This window comes from Bombina bombina, chromosome 5, assembly GCF_027579735.1.
Source record: "Bombina bombina isolate aBomBom1 chromosome 5, aBomBom1.pri, whole genome shotgun sequence".
In the NCBI taxonomy this organism is placed as follows: Eukaryota; Metazoa; Chordata; class Amphibia; order Anura; family Bombinatoridae; genus Bombina; species Bombina bombina.
Window position 1 is genome coordinate 386,955,119 of NC_069503.1, and position 17,101 is coordinate 386,972,219.

At 40.1% G+C, this 17,101-nt stretch overlaps 1 protein-coding gene across 1 annotated transcript in view; it reads right to left on the minus strand.

The window, feature by feature from the left end:
- Positions 1-5,144: 5,144 nt before the first annotated feature.
- PP2D1 (protein phosphatase 2C like domain containing 1) overlaps positions 5,145-17,101 on the minus strand; it is a 33,207-nt gene continuing 21,250 nt past the window's right edge. Inside the window, exon 3 of the mRNA XM_053715737.1 lies at positions 5,145-6,028. Coding sequence (XP_053571712.1) covers positions 5,145-6,028 — 884 coding nt within the window. The remainder of the gene's footprint in view (positions 6,029-17,101) is intronic.

The following is a 17,101-nucleotide window of genomic DNA, read 5'->3' on the forward strand; positions in this document are numbered from 1 at the left end:
CATCCATTGCTAATGAGTGTAATCCTTTGCTAAATTTATGCATTTACTGTGAAAAGATCCTAAACAAATTCCTAAGAGTTCCATCGTTCAAAATGGAAACTATTCGGACAATCTTACCCATGATCCAAAAGGGTCAGTACATGACCACAGTGGATCTCAAGGATGCGTACCTTCACATACCGATTCACAGGGATCATTACCGGTACCTAAGGTTTGCCTTCCTAGACAGGCATTATCAGTTTGTAGCTCTTCCCTTCGGGTTAGCTACGGCTCCAAGAATCTTTACAAAGGTCCTGGGCTCTCTTCTGGCGGTACTAAGACCGCGAGGAATAGCGGTAGCTCCGTACCTAGACGACATTCTGATACAAGCGTCAAATTTCCAAACTGCCAAGTCTCATACAGAGTTAGTTCTGGCATTTCTAAGGTCGCATGGGTGGAAGGTGAACGTAGAAAAGAGTTCTCTATTGCCACTCACAAGAGTTCCCTTCTTGGGGACTCTTATAGATTCTGTAGAAATGAAAATTTACCTGACAGAGGACAGGTTAACAAAACTTCTAAATGCTTGCCATGTCCTTCATTCCATTCAACACCCGTCAGTGGCTCAATGCATGGAGGTAATCGGCTTAATGGTAGCGGCAATGGACATAGCACCTTTTGCACGTCTGCATCTCAGACCGCTGCAATTGTGCATGCTAAGTCAGTGGAATGGGGATTACTCAGATTTGTCCCCTATGCTGAATCTGGATCAAGAGACCAGAGATTCTCTTCTATGGTGGCTTTCTCGGCCACATCTGTCCAGGGGGATGCCCTTCAGCAGGCCAGACTGGACAATTGTAACAACAGACGCCAGCCTACTAGGTTGGGGCGCTGTCTGGAATTCCCTGAAGGCTCAGGGATCATGGACTCAGGAGGAGAGTCTCCTTCCAATAAACATTCTGGAATTGAGAGCAGTTCTCAATGCCCTTCTGGCTTGGCCTCAGTTAGCAACTCTGAGGTTCATCAGGTTTCAGTCGGACAACATCACGACTGTGGCTTACATCAACCATCAGGGAGGGACAAGGAGTTCCCTAGCGATGATGGAAGTATCAAAGATAATTCGCTGGGCAGAGTCTCACTCTTGCCACCTGTCAGCGATCCCAGGCGTGGAGAACTGGGAGGCGGATTTTCTAAGTCGCCAGACTTTTCATCCGGGGGAGTGGGAACTTCATCCGGAGGTCTTTGCCCAAATACTTCGACGTTGGGGCAAACCAGATATGGATCTCATGGCGTCTCGCCAGAACGCCAAGCTTCCTTGTTACGGGTCCAGGTCCAGGGACCCGGGAGCGGTCCTGATAGATGCTTTGACAGCACCTTGGACCTTCAAGATGGCTTATGTGTTTCCACCCTTCCCGATGCTTCCTCGATTGCCAGGATCAAACAGGAGAAAGCATCAGTGATTCTAATAGCGCCTGCGTGGCCACGCAGGACCTGGTATGCAGATCTAGTGGACATGTCATCCTGTCCACCTTGGTCTCTGCCTCTGAGACAGGACCTTCTAATTCAGGGTCCTTTCAAACATCAAAATCTAATTTCTCTGAAGCTGACTGCATGGAGATTGAACGCTTGATTTTATCAAAGCGTGGATTTTCGGAGTCAGTAATTGATACCTTAATACAGGCTAGGAAACCTGTTACCACAAACGTCTGTCAGAAGTTCCAGACGTTCAGGCTTTTTGTCAGGCTTTGGCCAGGATTAAGCCTGTGTTTAAGACTGTTGCTCCACCATGGAGCTTAAACTTAGTTCTTAACGTTTTACAGGGTGTTCCGTTTGAACCCCTTCATTCCATTGATATTAAGCTGTTATCTTGGAAAGTTCTGTTTCTAATGGCTATTTCCTCGGCTCGTAGAGTCTCTGAGTTATCGGCTTTACATTGTGATTCTCCTTATCTGATTTTTCATTCAGACAAGGTAGTTCTGCGTACTAAACCTGGGTTCTTACCTAAGGTAGTCACTAACAAGAATATCAATCAAGAGATTGTTGTTCCATCATTGTGCCCTAACCCTTCTTCAAAGAAGGAACGACTTCTGCACAATCTAGACGTAGTCCGTGCCTTAAAATTTTATTTACAGGCAACTAAAGATTTTCGCCAAACATCTTCCCTGTTTGTAGTTTATTCTGGTCAGAGGAGAGGTCAAAAAGCATCTGCTACCTCTCTCTTTTTGGCTTCGTAGCATAATACGTTTAGCCTATGAGACTGCTGGACAGCAGCCTCCTGAAAGAATTACAGCTCATTCTACGAGAGCTGTGGCTTCCACGTGGGCCTTTAAGAATGAGGCCTCTGTTGAACAGATTTGCAAGGCTGCAACTTGGTCTTCTCTTCATACTTTTTCCAAATTTTACAAATTTGACACTTTTGCTTCTTCTGAGGCTGTTTTTGGGAGAAAGGTTCTTCAGGCAGTGGTTCCTTCTGTGTAAAGATCCTGCCTTTTCCCTCCCGTCATCCGTGTACTTCTAGCTTTGGTATTGGTATCCCATAAGTAATGGATGACCCGTGGACTGACTACACTTAACAGGAGAAAACATAATTTATGCTTACCTGATAAATTCCTTTCTCCTGTAGTGTAGTCAGTCCATGGCCCGCCCTGTTTTTTATGGCAGGTCTAAAATTTAAATTCCAGTCACCACTGCACCCTATAGTTTCTCCTTTCTCGTTTGGTTTCGGTCGAATGACTGGGTATGACGTAGAGGGGAGGAGCTATATAGCAGCTCTGCTTGGGTGATCCTCTTGCACTTCCTGTTGGGGAGGAGTTAATATCCCATAAGTAATGGATGACCCGTGGACTGACTACACTACAGGAGAAAGGAATTTATCAGGTAAGCATAAATTATGTTTTTGGGCTTGGTATAGTATAGAACCTTAAATATATATATCAACAGAAATTATGAAATAAGTGTCAACCATCATGAATAACACGTCATTCTCCTGGAAACAAATATGGTATACTCATCAACATATCCTCATTATCAAAAGCAGAACAATTGCACAAACATCTGCGTACATTTGATATCACAATATTGTTGTGATTACTAATAGGAAATAAAGATGATGAATGAATTAGGTGGTTGTTATGTAAAAAGAAAATAAATGTTTCTATAGGATCCATTTTCCTTTGCCTACGAAGTAGGCTCAATGGTTTCGGGGGGGGGGGGGAGAAGAACAGGAGTGAAATCATAGGGGGTGAGGCTGAAATGGAAAATCAAGAAATATAAGTTTGAGACCGGGTTGGTGAGGGAATATATCACCATTGGATCCCTATTGTAAAAGGACTTATGCCGTATCTCCCCTCAGGGGTTGTTTTCACCACTGGACACAGACGGGTAAGGGTTAGTGGATACGGCCCACTCACACATGGAGAGCGGGAAAGGATGAGGGGAGATACAGTCGGCGGAGAAATATTATAGGAGCTGATAGCCCTATAAACCAGAATCCAAGGGGTGAAATCATAGGGGGTGAGGCTGAAATGGAAAATCAAGAAATATAAGTTTGAGACCGGGTTGGTGAGGGAATATATCACCATTGGATCCCTATTGTAAAAGGACTTATGCCGTATCTCCCCTCAGGGGTTGTTTTCACCACTGGACACAGACGGGTAAGGGTTAGTGGATACGGCCCACTCACACATGGAGAGCGGGAAAGGATGAGGGGAGATACAGTCGGCGGAGAAATATTATAGGAGCTGATAGCCCTATAAACCAGAATCCAAGGGGTATTATATTAAATAAATTGCCAAAAACAGCAGGACTAATAGGAGGAGACTGTGCATACACGTAGACAACCTCTGTCCCCAGCGTGCAAGTGAGCAAGAAAAAAGGAGATACATATAATCTTGTATAAACTTAGATACCATTATAGACTTCCTAATTATTATCTACAGCATAGGGTACCTCTTGCAGCGTGTCATTGCCTAGCACCTTGCACTCCATAGAATAGCTACTTAGATTATAAAACTTAACTAAGGACCTATATGGTGTTGGGTGTCCAGAAGGGGGGTAAACAATAAGCGCAGGACCTTCATGCATAAGGCAAGGAGTCTCATATACAGTTAATATTGAACGGTACAAGATGCTTATGCAGGTTTATAATTAAGAAGTAGCCATAATATAATATGACCATATTTCAATGTAAATAAATATTCTCCCCCAGGTACGGGCCCTATACCTAGGCGGACAGTAGATGAACTGTATTAGTGGTCATAGCATGAATAAAAAATAGGCAAACGGCACTCTTATTGACATCTATGTAGCAAGTGGTAAATCAATGATGGATTCGGTGTGATGCTATAGTATGATAACACAGATGACTGGAAATATTAGCTGGGTATTAGGTGGTTGATAGAGAGGGTTAATGCACAGTAGGATATATTAAACCCTGTATTAGGTAGGTTCTAATATTTAGCCCCACCAACTATATAGTCTAATGTATAAACTAGTATAAAGGTCAACAAGATATTACAACTAGATAACACATGTTAGGCAGCTGAGATGTCCAATATATTCATATTAAGTTAATCTATATAGGCATAACTTACAGCCTCCAGAACAGACTCAACTTCTCAACACATATATACTTCAAACAATTATAAGGTTGCAAAATAAGTTTTAGATTATGGAAATGTATAACTTATATTCCAGTCCGCACTAACTCTTGGGAACCTTAAATTCAAGGTCAATTAAATTAACCATCTCATTAACCTAGTGTCCCCTGGTCACATATAATCCAGCCTATTATGTTAGCCAGATCTCAGCTCAATGGGTGGAAAGGCAACCTAGGGAGCATGAATAGCCTCAAAACATGAAACATAAAACTAACAGACTAGGGAATATATGAAAAGAAGCTCCCAGGTCCGTATAAGATAAGTTCAGGCACATTGCTGTCATGAGGTCCAGACCTAAGGAGCAAGAGATATAGAGAATACAATACTTTACTGAGGGCAATGGGCTCCAGCTATAGTAAATCTGCTGCAGCGACTGGACTTCAACTTAGCCGATTCCGCTCTTGTTAGGGGACTGTATAGGATCGTCGTGAGACAGTGCAAGGACCTTTTTGGAAAAACTACATGGTTCCAGGATAAAGTTAGTCCACACTCCCCGGTTTATTAATATCTTTATCTCAGAAAATTACTTTTAAAACTTTTATTAGATACCAAGTCATTCTGCAGTTTGTGCATGTTTTCACATCCAGGTAATAGTATGAGGCAAACTGTAACATTTGTTTGTGACCCTACCAACATTGCAGTTTTCACCAATTGTTTGCATACATAAATTGATGCGTTTCCATATAATTCTTTCAAGTGATTTTCACCTTTGTCTGAACATTTCACACCTGTTTCAAAACCAGTATCATCCTTCAGTACTGAACGTTTTACATCACTGTTTTGTGTATTCAAAAGAAGAGAGAGGTCATTATGTAGCACTAAATTATTTGGATCATAGTGATCAGATTTTGACAGGTCTGCCATTCTGTCCTTATTATCAACACTATTTTGTATATTTGCTACAGGAACTCTTACAACTTTATTCAGCATACTAGGTTCTAGATTACAATGATTTGATGAATCAGATGTTGACAAATCTGCCTCATTTGTTTCATTTTCTGTATCATTTTGAGTTTTAGCATTTTTTGGTTTTGAATTGTTGGAATCATTTAAGAAAGATACAAGCTCCTGAATTGCTATTGCAACAACTTGTTTTTTACTTAGAACTTCCCATAAACCATTTGATGCAACAACAAGGAACTGGTCAGAATCATAAATCGGTATTGATATAGTATGAGGTGCTGGAATTATGGAATTCTTCAGTTTGGTGTCTCCGTGGAAACCAAGACCTCGTGTTGCTTTGCTAAATCCTCCAACTAGACCATGATCTTCATTAGTACTGACTGATCCTCTATTTTCTACGACACGTTTTTTTTCATGAGTACTTGATGTACTATGGTTCTTAGTAAGGCGGTAGCTTTTCCCAGTTCTGCATAAAACAGCTTGTATGTTTCCTATAAGATAATAGATCTGTTGTTACGATATAGATAACTTGATAAAGTGCTAGTATCATAATGCAGCATATATATACATATACGCACGCACGCACGCACACACACACACATAAACAAAATTGTTTGTGCACTAACTGCTTACATTGTAATTGCTCGGGTGCACAATATACAAATTAAAGAGAGACCAAGTAAAAGCACGCACAGGACTTGAAATGTAGCAAAGCCAAGACAAACATACTCTTAACAAAAAAAAAAAAACTTGCAAGTTTTTTGTTGAGTATGTTGTTTGTGTTGACAAAAGCTTTGGAATAAAGCCGGAACATTGACCTTTTAAATAGATTAATAAATACGATTGTTTTTATCCTTGTGAGTGCTTTTACTCTCCTCTTCCCCACTCACAGTAATACAGTGCAGCCATTGTCCTGTAACATTACAATAGTCATCTATATGATCACATTAACATGAGAAAGAATTATGCAATTTTATTTACTAACAATGCAATAGCAGAGCAGGTGAGGTCAGGATTTTTTTTATGTATTTGGAAAGCTATTAACCAGAAGAAAAAAAAAAAAATTATGCCAGGATTAGGTCTTTTCTTCAATATTATACAATTCTAGAGGCTGTATATCTCCAGAGAATATTGGTATGTAGTGAAACAAACTTACGGGTAAAGACTTCATGACCATAATATGTATGACGTAGAAAGTAAGAGAAGAGAAAGGGATTAAGGATTTGATAAAGCTGTAAATGGAAGTATTGTTCACCACCACCTGAATAGGGGCTTTATTATATCAATAAGATATATTAAATCTCTTTCCTTAAAGGCACAGTATACACCAATTTTCATATAACTACATGTGATGGACACTACTACAAAGAAGAATATTCACAGATACTAATCTAAAAATCCAGTATAAAGCCTTTTAAAAACAAACTTAGAAGCTCCCAATTTAGTGCTGTTGATTAGGTATGGCTGGGACACCCAGTGAGATGGGCTGAAAAGCAAAAAGAGCAGACCCCCCCCCCTCCCCTGCATATGAGTAGACGCTTTACACAAATAAGAGCAAGCTGGAGACTGTAGACATCAGTCTACATCAAAAACATTGGGGCTTGGTTAGGAGTCTGAAAATCAGCACAATGTTATTTAAAAATAGCAAAACTACATTTTTACAAAAAAATGATGGGCTATAACATTTATGCAAAGAAAAATCTAGTGTACAATGTCCCTTTAAAGACTGCTGATTTATTAAATAAACTATCAATGGAAATAATGAGAAATATTGTAAAAAAAATAAAAAATGCCTGTGATATGGTTAATGAGCTTTTTTTCTTTCATATAGGTGGTGAGAGTCCACAGTCTTTTACTCCTGGGAATTACCTTTCCTGACCACTAAGAGGAGGCAAAAATTCACAAAGCCCTATATTAACCCCTCCCACCTCATTGGTAACTAGTTTTGTCTTTACATCCGCTGGAAGTAGGTGAAGAATTAAAGGGACAGTCTACACCAGAATTGTTATGGTTTAATAAGATAGATAATCCTTTTATCGCCCATTCCCCAGTTTTGCATAACCAACACAGTTATATTAATACACTTTTTACCTTACTGATTATCTTGTATCTAAGCCTCTGCAAACTGCCCCCTTATTTCAGTTCTTTTGACAGACATCCATTTTAGCCAATCAGAGCTGGCTCCCTGGAACTCCACATGCGTGAGCACAGTGTTATCTATATGACACACATGAACTAACACCCTCTAGTGGTGAAAAACTGTCAAAATGCCCTGAGAGAAGAGGCGGCTTTCAAGGGCTTAGAAATTAGCATATGAACCTCCTAGGTTTAGCTTTCAACTAAGAATACCAAGAGAACAAAGCAAAATTGGTGATAAAAGTAAATTGGAAAATTGTTTAAAATGACATGCCCTATCTGAATCATGAAAGTTTATTTTAGACTATACTGTCCCTTTAAGGTTCTCCTGAAGTTTCTGTGAGAGGGGTCTCAGACTAAGTTGAGGCCTAATTTTCCTGTCAGAGTGCAGTTGTTTGACAGAGGAACGTGTTGGGAGTATTGGGTAGTGACATTATTACAACCGTGTTGGGAGTTAGTCACAAGCCAGCCACGGATGTCGCAGAGACATATCTTTCGCCTCCTCCTGTTGGGACGCCAATATACTTGTGTTTCATTTCCTCTGTTGTGTGTTACAGCATTGTTTATCGCTTTCTACTTCATCATATGCGGGTTAGAGTTAGCGTGCGTCGGGTTGCCCAGTTTGCGCACGTCAACCGTTCGGGTTAGCACATGTTTGGGTTTTCATGCAGGCATTATTATGGCGCACTTTTAGTTTTTATAGTGAGCTTCGAGTGCACACACATTCCTTTCTAATACTGTTTTATGCTTCTAAAGGAGTCTGCACACCACCTGTTTTTTCTACAGAAGAGAGCTCATCCATATCAGCAGTGCTGGCTGCCGTGGCCCTCTCAAGTGAGAGTAGATGGTCAGTTTATGTTTTTCCTTTTATTAAGTTTTTATCCTGTATTTATTGTTGTGTCTATTCTTAGTCCAGCTAATTCAGTTTCTGTGGGTGAGTTACTGTCTGTTGATCAGGGGTTTGTTACTGATCATGAGTTTTATTTATCCACTTTTTTGTTTATGTGATTCATATTTCTGCACTTTTATAAGAAGTATTGTCTTCTTTGGGTATTTAGGTCTCTGAAGGTCTGAAAGTAATAGGCTATTGTGGCTCTATGGTTAGCTCAGCAGTTTACAAGTCGAAAGACAAGGGTTTGAATCCAGCTTCACACGTTGGGTCTTCACGTAGCTAATATTGAGCCTTGGGAATCTTCTCTTAACATTATCGGGGGACATTTCTACCTAAGCTAAACGTACTGCTATTTCTTTAGAGGTTTCTCTTTTTTTATATCCTATTGATGGAAAATTGGAATCCTATATTAGGAGTGCTTTTAACAGACAGATTTTCCTTTTAGGCCTGCAGTTAGTTTTTTTACGTGGCTGGACAGTCTGTCTTAGCAGTTTTTGAATGATGTTTCTGCTAATTAGGAATTTCAAAACCTTTTAGGTTTATTCAAATCTGCTAATGTTTTGTTTTCTTTTGTGTTATGAATATTATTAAGATCTATTCTTAAAGGGACATAAAACCCACTTTTTTATATTTCATGATTCAGATAGTGCATGTGATTTTAATCAACGTTTTCAATGTATTTCTATTATCTAATTTGTTTTGTTCTCTTTATATCCTTTGTTGAAAAGGATACCTAGGTAGATGTAGGGGTTGCTAATTGGTTTCTGCACATAAATGCCTCATGTTAATGGCTCACCCAATGCCTTAAAGCGACATTAAACCCCAAATTTGTCTTTCATGATTCTGCTAGAGAATACAGTTTTAAATGACATTTCAATTTACTTCTATTATCTCATTTGCTTTATGCTTTAGATATTGTTTGTTGAAAAAATAGCAATGCACATGTATGAGCCAATCACACAAGGCATCTCTGTACAGCCACCAATCAGCAGCTACTGAGCCTATCCAGATATGCTTTTCAGCAAAGTATATCAAGAGAATGAAGCAAATTAGATAATAGAAGTAAATTAGAAAGTTGTCAACTATTGTATGCTCTTTCTAAATTGTGAAAGAAAAAATTTGGGTTTCATGTCCCCGACCCTTTAACTAGCTCCCAGTAGTGCATTGCTGCTTCTTTAGCAGATGATACCAAGAAAATGAAGTAAATAAGATGAAAGAAGTAAAATGGAAAGTTGTTTAAAATTCTCTTTCTAAATCATGAAATAAATATTTTGGGTTTAATGTCCCTTTAAGCATGTTGTTACCTTTGTGGCTTTATTTCTGGTCTGTAATATGGTTTCTAGCTGGAACAGATCAAAGCAGTTTCTCTTATAAGTCAGCATGACGGTGTGGTCCCTGGTTCAGATATTCTGGTAGATGACAGTCTTCTCCTATATCTGGAGAATTGATTTCGGTCTATTCAGGGTCTCTGGGTCCAGAATATTGTCTTCCCATGTTTTTAAAGTCTCCTTTGGAAGCAAAAGCCCTTTTTTCAACCTGTCAGCTATGGGTAGGGTGACCATATTGCCGCTTTAAAAAGGGACACCTATGAAACATACATATGTCAGGGCTGTTTAAAGAAATGTTTTGTATACGAACCCTGACATATGTATTTTTCATGTGTGTCCCTTTTTTAAGTGTCAATATGGTCACCCTAGCTATCGGAGTCTTAGAACCAGCTCCTATTCTGGAACATTGGTTAAGTTTTTATTCAAATCTCTTCATTATTCCAAGGAAGGGGAGAACTTTCAGGCCTGTTCCGGATTTATCTCTGATCTGGTTTCTCAGAGTTCCTACTTTCAAAATGAATTCCATTCTAACTATTCTGTCTTTTGTGTGGTAAGGTTTACTTATGTCCATAGATTTATAGGATGCATAATTACATGTTCCTATTCTTTAAGATCACTATCAGTTTGTTGTTATTTTTGGTCAGCCAACTGCTCCCAGTTTTTTTTCCCAATGGTTCTGGTGCTCTGCTATTAGTAGTAAGGGCCCAAGGTTTTTTAGTATTCATTTACCTGGATGATATCTTGGCTTAAGTTCCATTTCCTTTTACTGTATCTTACACCCACTAATTTCATATTTTTATTCAACAGTATGGTTGGGAATTTCATTTTTCAAAGAGTTTTTTGTTCTTTTTAAGAGTCTCTTTTTTTGGTGTTTAGATAAATTTAGTTCCTATGAGACTATCTTTGACGGAGCTATGGAGGTTGAAGCTGGTTGCAGGTTGTTTTATATCTCATTATGTTTTGTGCCCATCAGTATGCCTTTGTATAGAGGTTATAAGCCTTTTGATTGCTGCATTGGATGTTTTCCCATTCGCTCAGTTTCACATGGGGCCTCTTTAGCTCTGAATGCTCAAGCAGTGTTACAGGGATCATTCCCAGATTTCCCAAATAATTTATTTGGATTCTAAGACAAGTCAGTCCCTGTCTTGGTGACTGAATCATTGTTATTTTTCTGGGGGTATCTCTTGTTTGTCCTACTTTGACTGTGATCAATAGATGCTAGTCCTTTGGGTTGGGGTACAGCTTGGGGGTCTCTGAGTGCCCTGGGAGTTTGGTCTTTTTTCAGGGCTCTTAAGAGCTGTCCTATATTTAGAAGTTAATCTCAGACAGATTTTGTTACTACTGTAGTATTTGTTTATCATCAGGTGGGAACTCTTAGTTATTTAGCCATATATGAAGTGTTTAGCATTTCTTCCTGGGAAAAACGCAATTGTTGCTTATTTTCTGCAGTTTTTATTCCAGGGATGAATAATTAGGAAGCAGTTATTCTCTGTTGTCAATCCCTGCATCCAGAGGAAATGGTTTCTTAATCTGTCCCCCCCCACCCCTTTTGATTATGTATCTTAGATAGGTCTTATGTCTTCTTGGTTGATAACCAAACTTCTCAGATATTTTGCAAGGATCCTTAGCCGGAGTTTCTGTATATTTTAATAGCTCTTTGCTTTTTTCAACAATCTTATAATTTTCTTACTCTGTTTCTTCTTCCAAGGGTATTTGTTAAAATCAGTGTTTCTGATTGCTCCGGCTTTGTTATACAGCTCTTGGTGTTCGAATTTGGTTTGGATGTACAGTTGTCTTCCATGGCCACTTCTTCTGCGTTAAAACCTTTTGTCTCAAGGCAGCATTATTAACAGCAGAGGAATTAAATGCTGATAATCCACCGAATATCAGTTATCTCACTGGACATCTATTAATGAGAGTTATAGCATTCACTTCTATACAGCCAGCTGCATCGAAAGATATTACTTTTAAGCGCCTTCTGTGTTTGTTAATCTGGACTGTTGAGACCTGTGGTGGCTGCAAGCAAATAGTACGCTTGTGTACCTACTTTTATTGTTTGGCGATTGACCCCCGACACTCTATGAATAATATGGCATCTACCCTACCCTCCTTGATGGCTATCAAGTGCCTTTTAAGAACATGCTACTACATGCTTTTAATTATTTGGATGAAGATATCCCTGATTGTAGCTCTTTTGCAGGTCCTTACCCCATGTGGCATGAGGATAGCAGTGCTTTGGTACCCCAGCACTAGCCACTTACCATTTCAAGATGCTATTCAGTTTCTTGGTTCCCTTTGTGAAACAGTAGGATCAGAAGCAGCAATGCACTACTAGGAAGCTAGTTGGATCCATCTGGTGAGCCAATGACAAGATTTATATTTTCACCCACCAATCACCAGCTAGCTTCCTGCAGTGCATTGCTACCCTTGAACCCACTTAGATATGCTTTTCAATAAATACCAATAACAGAAGTAAATTGGGAAGTTGTTTAAAATTGCATGTTCTGTTTAAACCATAAAGTTTTATTTTGACTTTACCATTTAAGTCCTCTTGCACGTCAGGGCATTTGGCGGAGAGAGGTGGAGTTTTGGATAACAAGGATTTTTTTCACCTAATAGGTAAGTGCTTTATCTTGGGTTTATTAGGTAGTAATATTGGGGCAAAAAAGTATTTAGTCAGCCACCAATTGTTCAAGTTCTCCCACTTAAGAAGATGAGAGGCCTGTAATTTTCATCATAGGTATACCTCAACTATGAGAGACAAAATGTGGAAACAAATCCAGACAATCACATTGTCTGATTTGGAAAGAATTTATTTGCATATTATGGTGGAAAATAAGTATTTGGTCACCTACAAACAAGCAAGATTTCTGGCTCTCACAGGCCTGTATCTTCTTCTTTAAGAGGCTCTTCTGTCCTCCACTCATTACTTGTATTAATGGCACCTGTTTGAACTTGTTATAGTATAAAAGACACCTGTCCACAACCTCAAACAGTCACACTCCAAACTCCACTATGGTGAAGACCAGAGAGCCGTTGAAGGACACCAGAAACAAAATTGTAGACCTGCACCAAGCTGGGAAGACTGAATTTGCAATAGACAAGCAGCTTGCTGTGAAGAAATCAACTGTGGGAGCAATAATTAGAAAATGGAAGACATACAAGATCACTGATAATCTCCCTCAATCTGGGGCTCCACACAAGATCTCACCCAGTGGGGTCAAAATGATCACAAGAACATCCCACAACTACACAGGGGGACCTAGTGAATGACCTGCAGAGAGCTGGGACCAACGTAACAAATTCTTCCATCAGTAACACACTACGCCACTAAGGACTCAGATCCTGCAGTGCCAGACGTGTACCCCTGCTTAAGCCATGAAAGGCCGGGCCCGTCTGAAGTATGTTAGAGAGAATTTGGATGATCCAGAAGCAGATTGGGAGAAAGTCATATGGTCAGATGAAACCAAAGTAGAACTGTTTGGTAGAAACGCAACTCGTCGTGTTTGGAGGAGAGAGAATGCTGAGTTGCAACCAAAGAACACCATACCTACTGTGAAGCATGGGGGTGGCAACATCATGCTTTAAGGCTGTTTCTCTGCAAAGGGAACAGGACAACTGATCCGTGTACATGAAAGAATGAATGGGGCCATGTATCGTGAGATTTTGAGTGCAAACCTCCTTCCATCAGCAAGGGCATTGAAGATGAAACGTGGCTGGGTCTTTCAGCATGACAATAATCCCAAACACACCACCAGGGCAACAAAGGAGTGGCTTCGTAAGAAGCATTTCAAGGTCCTGGAGTGGCCTAGCCAGTCTCCAGATCTCAACCCCATAGAAAACCTTTGGAGGGAGTTGAAAGTACGTGTTGCCCAGTGACAGCCCCAAAACATCACTGCTCTAGAGGAGATCTGCATGCAGGAATGGGCCAACATACCAGCAACCAGTGTGTGACAACCTTGTGAAGACTTACAGAAAACATTTGACCTCTGTCATTGCCAACAAAGGATATATAACAAAGTATTGAGATGAACTTTTGATATTGACCAAATACTTATTTTCCACCATAATTTGCAAATAAATTATTTCCAAATCAGACAATGTGATTGTCTGGATTTGTTTCCACATTTTGTCTGTCATAGTTGAGGTATACCTATGATGAAAATTACAGGCCTCTCTCATCTTCTTAAGTGGGAGAACTTGCACAATTGGTGGCTGACTAAATACTTTTTTGCCCCACTGTATATGTCATTACATTTTCTTGAAAAAAAAAAGAAAGAGTTCACATTCAGTCATACAGAGGATGTCCAATTAGGGACTCTTAGTGAAGCTCTCAAATACTGTAAACCACCGAAGCGGTAACAGGCCCACCATTTCTTAGACCATATATGTTATACTATGATCGGCATCTGCTCAGTTCAACCATTTAGTCACCAAAAGTATACAGCATACAATAAAAAATATAAGGAAGGTACCGGAGATTACCCGATAGTGATATAATACAGGTTCCCAAGCGTTGTAATTTAGTCAGTTCCGGATCCACTGATACGCTGTAATTTTAACCAGCTTTGTACTGGTAATGGCTGGCTATCGACCGTTATACTTCCTTCCCAGGATGGATACTCCCAGAGGACTCCTACTCCAAAGGGGGGGGGGGGGGGGGGGGGGGCGTTAATGGTAAGAACACAAATCCCCTAGTCAGCAAGGACAGGCTAAATTGCACGGCTTACCTTCGCAAGCCCGTGCATCAGGACCTGGGCGGCCGCAAAAATCAGCCGAATCCCTGATAATGGGGGGCGTTCCTCTGTAGCCTTGCCCGATTATCCTCAGTGATACTCCGACAGCGTTGAACCTTTTGCCCTGTGGGAAAGCGTAGGAGAGGGACAGGGTGGCCAAGGAAATCTCGACTCTTCAAATCAACAATTCACCTTACTTGCAGTGAACGGCTTGAGTCTCAACAAACTCCTGACACCTGGCAACAAACAGCTGTTGTTTCTACCACCACGGCGTAGATTCTTGAACACTGGCGGGAGCAATGTAAAATCAGCTGCATCCAGACTGGCCACCACAAATGACTATCACCACCTCTTGTTACCTCCTGTCACATTGGTTCCATCTTCGGGCATAAAGAATCTCACCCCTATAACCACCTCTCCGCTCCGGGACCAACAGAGCCGCCTATTATTCGGCATCAGGTAGTGTTGGGTAGATACGAGTACGGGCATCAGTTGGAATGTCGTGCCTTAGCCAACAGGCACACTTCGGCTATATGTCCAAACTTCCTTTGCAGGACCGCTAATACGCTGATCCTAATACCCAGGCCATGAGTAGCCAAGGGCGCTGCAAACGGCTGGCAGGTGTAGAGTGTCTCCCACTAGAGATGCAGAGCCGCAACAATAGCTACCTGCAGCTACCGCCTCCAGCCGGAAGTCCTGTCATTACATTTTCTAGTGTGCATACAAAAGTGGGTTTTAAATACCCAATGATACAATGCTTAATACTGTTCTAGGTTGGATTTCCAATGGTACTATAATAATAGTCTTTGTCGAGATTTAATTTTATATGAAAGGAAATACAAAAGGAGCTTTCCCTATCAAACTGCATCTTAAGAAAAAGTCAATTGTCACTATATTGTGCAGGGTTACCTTAAATATGGATGAAAATCAGCGTTAAAGGGACACTAAATTAAACATTAAACTTTCATGATTCAGATAGGACATGCAATGTTAAACAACTTTCTGATTTACTTTCATCATCAAATTTGCTTTGTTCTCTTTATATTTGTTGAAAGCTGAACCTAGGAATGCTCGTAGGTTGATCTATAAGCTCTTGAAGGCTGCCTCTTATCTCAGTTAATTTTACAGTTTTTTTACAGATAGTCAGCGCTAGTTCATGTGTGCCATATAGATAACATTATGCTCACTTCTGTGGAGTTATAAAGGAGTCAGCACTGATAGGCTAAAATACAAGTTTGTAAATAGCATTGAGAGTGGCAGTTTGCAGAGGCATAGATACAAGGTAATCGTAGAGCTGTCAAAAGGATATTAAACAGGGCTCCTTCAAAGTAAACCTAAAAAGAAACAGATTGTGTAAAAAATCAGCATACAACTTACTTCCATTATCAAATTTGAGCATGTGCACAAGATCACAGGGTAAAGGTATACTAGTCTATGATTGGATGATGTCTGGCCACCAATTAGCAAGCGCTACCCAAGTGCTGAAGCAAAAATGGACCGGCTCCTAAATGTACATTCCTGCCTTTTCAAATAAAGATACCAAGAGAACGAATAAATGTATGTATGTAATGGTACTTGTAAAGCGTGGCTAATCACCCGTAAGGGTCTCAAGGCACTGCTCATTTTATTGACCTCGGAAGGATGAAAGGCTGAGTGGACCTCGCCGGGGATCGAACCTGCAACCCTTGGGATGCTACAGAGCTCAGCCACAGTGCCTTAGCATGCTGATCCTATCATAATAGGAGTAGTTTAGAAAGTTGCTTAAAACTGCATACTCTATCTGACTCATGAAAGAAAACAAAAAACATATTTATGTAAGCCAAGTAGTGGGGTGATAAAGAAAGGGGTAAAAAGCATCATCAAAGGAATTTGAAAATAATTGTGCTTTATACAAAAAAATCATAACCACCATAAAAAGGGTGGGCCTCATGGACTCTTGCCAATATGAAAGAAATGAATTTATCAGGTAAGTTCTTACATAAATTATGTTTTCTTTCATGTCATTGGCAAGAGTCCATGAGCTAGTGACGTATGGCATAGCAATACCCAAGATGTGGAACTCCACGCAAGAGTCACTAGAGAGGGAGGGATAAAATAAAAACAGCCATTTTTCGCTGAAAAAAATGAATCCACAACCCAAAATATAAGTTTATTCTCATAAATGAAAGGAAAAACTTAAATCATAAGCAGAAGAATCAAACTGAAGCAGCTGCCTGAATAACTTTTCTACCAAAAACTGCTTCTGAAGAAGCAAATACATCAAAACAGTAGAATTTAGTAAATGTATGCAAAGAAGACCAAGTTGCTGCTTTCAAATCTGATCAACTGAAGCTTCATTCTTAAAAGCCCACTAAGTGGAGACTGATCTCGTAGAATGAGCTGTAATTCTCTGAGGCGGGGCTTGACCCAACTCCAAATAAGCTTGATTAATCAAAAGCTTAAACCATGATGCCAAGGAAACGTCAGAAGCCT